General features: G+C 38.9%; 1 protein-coding gene across 1 annotated transcript; it reads right to left on the bottom strand.

Moving 5' to 3' along the window:
• Positions 1-1109: 1109 nt before the first annotated feature.
• LOC119985088 (beta-fructofuranosidase, soluble isoenzyme I-like) lies at positions 1110-4936 on the bottom strand. The gene is made up of 7 exons (XM_038829259.1): positions 4317-4936; positions 4125-4133; positions 2230-3086; positions 1991-2152; positions 1700-1917; positions 1535-1622; positions 1110-1458 (listed from the first exon to the last, which is right to left on the bottom strand). Exons 1-7 carry the CDS (start codon positions 4681-4683, stop codon positions 1258-1260), a joined length of 1902 nt encoding a protein of 633 aa, XP_038685187.1. The 5' UTR covers positions 4684-4936; the 3' UTR covers positions 1110-1257.
• Between the last annotated feature and the right edge of the window lie 858 nt (positions 4937-5794).

Genomic DNA, 5794 nt, shown 5'->3' with positions numbered 1-5794 from the left:
GTTGCCCAAGTTGATATGGACTTAGTTATTTGTTTTTATTGCATTATTAAATGCGAAAGAAGGGTAAATAGTCTATGGACAATGATATACATAGATTTTGTGAAAGAATACGCAAAGATAAAAGCCTCCTTGCTGGCGTAATTCTTCCTCTTGTCTCCTCACATTGTATTATTATTATTATTTCTACTATTATTTTACGATGGATTGTTAATTGCAAGGATTAATGTTAAGACAAATGTCCGCATAATGTGTGTATGCTATCTTATATGTAGCTTTCAAGTTTCCAACTAAGCCCAATATTGCCAGGAAGGAAAAACAATATTCATTACTAGGCTAGGGTAATTAACAAACTAACTTGAACATGGAGGGTCGGCAAACATGTGGGTACAAACACAGTTTGTTGCTTTATTTGTATTTTTTTTTATGGTTGTTGCCATCAAAAGGTGTAATTAAAGGAAAAGCAAAAATGAAGAACAGGCTTGGAGGCTAGTATGAATGAGAGTATTTTAGAGCAAATCACAAGAAACAACAACAAAGACTAAAAAAAAAAGGGAAATGATGTTTCTTTGGGGAGACCAAGAAAGTTGTATATTGGATAAGATTTGTAAATTAATCAGTGATTGGCTGCATGGACTCTGCGAAAGAGAAAAGCAATTTTGGAGAACCACGAGTATCTCACAGAGTAGATACTCATGTGTATGGTATCTCATAAATATTTCGAGTTCGGACATCTCTCATCCCTTCCTGCATTCCAAGAAAGAGAGAAGCATTTTTGACTTACTTGTAATCAAAAAGTTTTCGGGATATGCACGCAGTCAAACACTTGAATTCCATTGCCATTTGCGACATCTAGTATGGGCTTCTGGGCTTGGCAAAGTAATAAAGTGTTGGATATGCTTGCGGCTTCGGCAACTCTTTTAGTCGGGAAAACTAGTAAACTACAGCCTCTGATCCGCACAATCGCACATCACTTCCCAAGGAAGAGAGGTTTTGACTTGATGCAAAGGCCTGTGAAGGGAGGCCATATTGCTGATGGCCCGATACAATGTTACTTAATGGGCCATATTGCCGATGGCCCAATAAAGGACATAAATATGACATTTGGTTGCAACAATATGGAACATTTTTTAGAACCAAATGGACTAACAATGGGATAGAATACAATCCTCCAATGGGGTTGGCAATGGTAAAAATGTAAATAACATCCGCGTACAAGTCCCCTACAATGGGCATGGGCCGGTTTGGCAATGAATTGCTCTATATTTGGTCTAATGGAAAAGGATGAATGAAGGCAGAGTTAAGCTGCCAAATTTTGAGTGAGGCTTTGATCTTCACTCCTGTTGCATTGTTGAACAAAAACAATCGAGCATCTCCATAGATGGCCTTCGTTGGATATACCCGCGATGTGATAACCGTCCTTCCTCCTTGGGCAAAGCTTTCGACTATCGAATGATCAACCTGAAACAGCATTTGAATAGAATCAGGCACCATCTTAGTTCATGTTAAGCTAGCAAGAAAATTTGTCCTTACTTACCAAAACCCTCATTTGGAACCTTTCATCGGCAAGCACTGGGACTGTGCCTCCATAAACTCTCTTCATGACTTCGGGAGCCAAAGATGATCTGCATCAAACAACATATCATGCAATGAGGTATTGATCATTTGATTTACAATTACTTGATCTGTTCAAAAGTAAAACCTTGTTTCATCAGCGCAGAAGTAAGTTTTGGGACTGCCATCGCTTTTATTAACGGGGCGGAAAAATACAGGGGTTAGCTCAGAAAGTGATGCGTCTGCAATGACCAGGAGACCAAAAGGTCCTAAGATGCTCCTTTCAGCTGCACCACCACCGCAGCTGCGGTCTTCATTTACGGTTTCCGTTAATAACTGTATTTCAAACTCGGCCAATATGTCTAACTGCCATAGTATTGCCAATCAGTAAACACATTACCACATGTGTTTCATATTTAACAAGCTCAGATTTCCAAACCTGTGTGGCAGTGCCAATATCAATTGGCACCACTGAGCCTGGTCCAACCTCAATGTCTTTGACATCTGTTCTGTTCAATCTCAGAGTCTCAATCTCTTCAACTGGCCATTCTAGTAAATTGACTCCAGTTTTGTTGTCGAATAACACAGTCCTTGGAATTGTCTGAAAATAAAAAAATGAGATTTTATTAGCAAAATTTAAGGAAAAAAATTCACAATATTTACTTTCTATTGACATACCTGAACAGAGGCCCAACCTTTCCTAAGGTCATCAGCTTCGTCATCAGTTTCGTTAATCCAACCCCACAAGATTCTCCTACCCGTGTCTTGGTCAAAGAATGTCTTTGATGCATAGTACCTTCCATAGTCCACCTTTAACCCAATACCCACATCTTCCACCGGGTTATCGGGTGTCCATATATCAGTTACCGGGTCATATTCCCCAATTGCATAATGATCCACCTTTGTGTCATCCAAACTAGCCTTCAACACATGCTTTATACCCGGACCACATGCGGATGTATCCAAACCAATTGACCCGTTTACCGCAACCGGGTAAAAGTCCACACACTCCCACATACCCGTACCCGGAACCTCATGCAAATAATGATCCAAAAGCTCGTAAGTTGTAAAATTGGCGGTTTTATACACAAGGGCAATACCCGTCTTGTTGACCTTTGACCCGATTATGAGTCGCCAAAATCCATCGGATCCCATCCAGGCAGTGGTCGGGTCTCTAAAGTCTTTGAGTCCAATACCGGGTGGGGGGACCATGACTGGATTGTCTGGATACTTGACCCAGTGAAGGAGAAGAGGATCAGATAGGTTGGCAGGCCATGCAAGATTTTGCACTTGCACTAATTCATTGGTGTCCCCGGTATAAAGCATAACGATCTGACCATCAGGAAGGAGGGTGGCGGACCCCGTCCACACACCGTTTATGTCGTACCACTCGTTCGGAACCATTGCGATCGGAAGGTAAAGCCAGTGAATGAGGTCCGTTGATACAGCATGGCCCCACGTGATGTTGCCCCATACAGCTGAGTCGGGATTATACTGGTAGAACAGATGATACCACCCCTTGTAATACAATGGACCTGCAACCACACAATTTATTTTCTCAAACATGCACACACGTCTAGATCATCGACGGTCAACTATTACAAGCAAATATTTAATATTGACAAATGACAATCTCGCAGAGAATTCATAAATTACAAGTGACAGTTCTACTATTATTTTATTTGAGATCCAACAGATAAGTTTCTCACCTAACGATAAGGTAATTTGAGTCAAAGCTTAATACTTAGCCACAATAATATTGATTGGGAACTGAACTCAACACGTCTTGAATTCATCATACGGCTTTCTCTAGAGAAATTCATCAACTAGAGATTCACCAATGAGACTATCACCTAAGTACCTAAGTGGTCGATAAATCAGCTACTTTTTTTTTTGATAAACAAATAGAACTACTACTTTAACATGTGATTGTGATGAAAAGGACTAATCAAATTAGTTAATGTCAGACAACTACAAGTCTGTTAAAAGTGATCTAGCAAACTAAAGGCTCTTTTCCCTCTATAGAGCAGGAATTAGCTCCATCCAAATAATCACTATATGTTCCAGAAAGTCCAGAACGGACAAAGTCACAGCCTCACAGCCACAGGTCATGTGCAATGTCTTATGTGGAACCCAATGACCGTCCAGCGTGATCGTGCCAAGTCAAGGCTCGCACTCCGGATTGGTCCACCACTCTTAAAAAAAAGGACCACAAGAATTTATGCGGCCAGGGACTACTCACTAGAGTGTCGTTTAATCACGAAGTCTGCCATTTGCACAAGTAACCTTTGCTGCATTGGCAAGGCAATTTAGCACAAGAAAAATCAAAGAATTTACTAAATTATTCAATTTTCGATTAGGCTTTCAGTATAAAACATTTTAGTCTTTGACTATAAAACGTGACGCAAACACAGCCTTAACAGATTGCTAATGTGATTTGAATGCTGACTACGCCTCAGTAACTTATACTTTAATGATTGGGCTTTAATTAAAAAAAATTGTGGTAGATAATGAAACAAAATGACATTAATCTACTAAACGAGGAAAACAAGAGCTTTTTAGGAAGTTCTTACCGTCAGGATCTGAAGCAGAAACAACGAGATTCCCCCACCAGAGATCAACAGCAAATGCCAACAATATCACAGTAAAAGAGAATTAGGAGTCGTATACCAGAAAGGGTCAATCTTGCCTTCCTCTCATAGAAAAACAAAATTAGGATAAATTTGCTATTTTTTTTAAAAAAAAAATTAAGAAAGTTGACCTACCGTTCATCCAATTTCTCTCAGGCTGAAAGTGGTAGGCAGTTCTTTGCCAAGAAAACATGGCATTAGTCCAATTAAAAGAATCTCCTTCCTTGACAAATGACGGATTTGACTTCGTCGATACACCTTCAGCCACCCCTCTTGGCACCTTTGGAAACGACGTCGCTTCTGGCGTCGACACCGAAGACGAGTCCTTCCTTTGCTCTTGGTTTTGGTTAATTATTAACCCGATTATAGAAATAAGAAAAATGACCGATGCGAGGATCACCACAAAACCCCTCAACGGTCTCCGGGATGTCGCCGCCCGAGGAGATGGGCTGTCCAGCAGACGAGTGTATTGATCAAGGTCGGAAGAAGCATTGGTGCCCATGTCTGTTGTGGTACCGAGAGATGGCTAGAGACTGAGTTGAATTTTATAACAACCCAAAATGGGGTTTAAAAGGAGATGGATTGAGAGACTGTTTGTAGTAGAAATGCATTATAGGGATCGTAGATCTTACTGGGTATAGACGTCCATCCGAATAATGTTTAAGGCCTCGGGAAACAAACGAGAATGGCAATTGGCAAGAACAGAGCAGCATATCCTGAACTTACGGATTTATTCATTAGAGTGTTTTTGGTGTAATTATCTTTATTAGTTGTCATGGACCAATTGTGTAGAGACACGTGCAAGTGTATGGAGCACAGGTTTTTATCAGCGTAAGGGGGCAAAATGGGGAAAAACAATTTTGAAGAGTAATTAGAACTTATTTAGAAGTGCAGGTGCCAACCTCTCCTTACCTTCTGGTCAAATAAGGAAAGTCATTAAACAAGTCAAATTAGTTTAAACATTTGAACGCACATATTAAACTTCATAATATTATTTAAATTTCCTGAAATTTATTGCTTCTCCTTTGTCAATTTATTTGACAATAGCTACTAGATTTTATCGATAATAGCAAATAATTATAAACTCGTTGCTTAATTAGCGCTGCTGTTAATGATCACTAAATCCTCATATCGATATAGCATAACCCAGTCGATTGGTTTATAAACAAAACACAACTCCTCTCACAAAGCAGACGCATTTTTATGAGCTTAAAAACTCATTTATGACAACCCATAAAAAAAATCTATGTGAGTTCGTAATCTATAACATATAATATTTCAACACGCACGAGAAGCTTTGAATAATTTGATGTGATGATTAGAAAAGTACTACGAATTAAGCTCATAATATTTATATCTCCATATAAAACAAAATTATTTTTTTTTACATTTTCTTTTTTACAAAATATATTTTTTTTCTCTTTTTATCTTTTCTTTAATACTCCGTCGAAAATCATGCATGACTAATGTCTATTGTGTATAACATAAATTATATAATGATTACTTTCCCTAAAGATAAATAAACCAGACGGAGAAAGTCATTGAATTGAAAAGGCAATCTAAGATGAAGATGAATATTGGTTTTGGAAAGTTATAGCTTCTTAGGACAACGT

Source organism: Tripterygium wilfordii, chromosome 19 (assembly GCF_013401445.1).
Source record: "Tripterygium wilfordii isolate XIE 37 chromosome 19, ASM1340144v1, whole genome shotgun sequence".
In the NCBI taxonomy this organism is placed as follows: Eukaryota; Viridiplantae; Streptophyta; class Magnoliopsida; order Celastrales; family Celastraceae; genus Tripterygium; species Tripterygium wilfordii.
This window is presented reverse-complemented; position numbering and strand designations above follow the sequence as displayed.

What these genes read in the sequence shown, in the direction of transcription:
- LOC119985088 (XM_038829259.1), bottom strand. Translation starts at nt 4,683, where the DNA reads ATGGGCACCAATGCTTCTTCCGACCTTGATCAATACACTCGTCTGCTG. An exon ending in ATATTGGCACTGCCACACAG is followed by an intron (nt 1,918 to 1,990) that starts GTTTGGAAATCT and finishes ATACTATGGCAG; the next exon opens with TTAGACATATTGGCCGAGTT. An exon ending in TTCTGCGCTGATGAAACAAG is followed by an intron (nt 1,623 to 1,699) that starts GTTTTACTTTTG and finishes TGTTTGATGCAG; the next exon opens with ATCATCTTTGGCTCCCGAAG.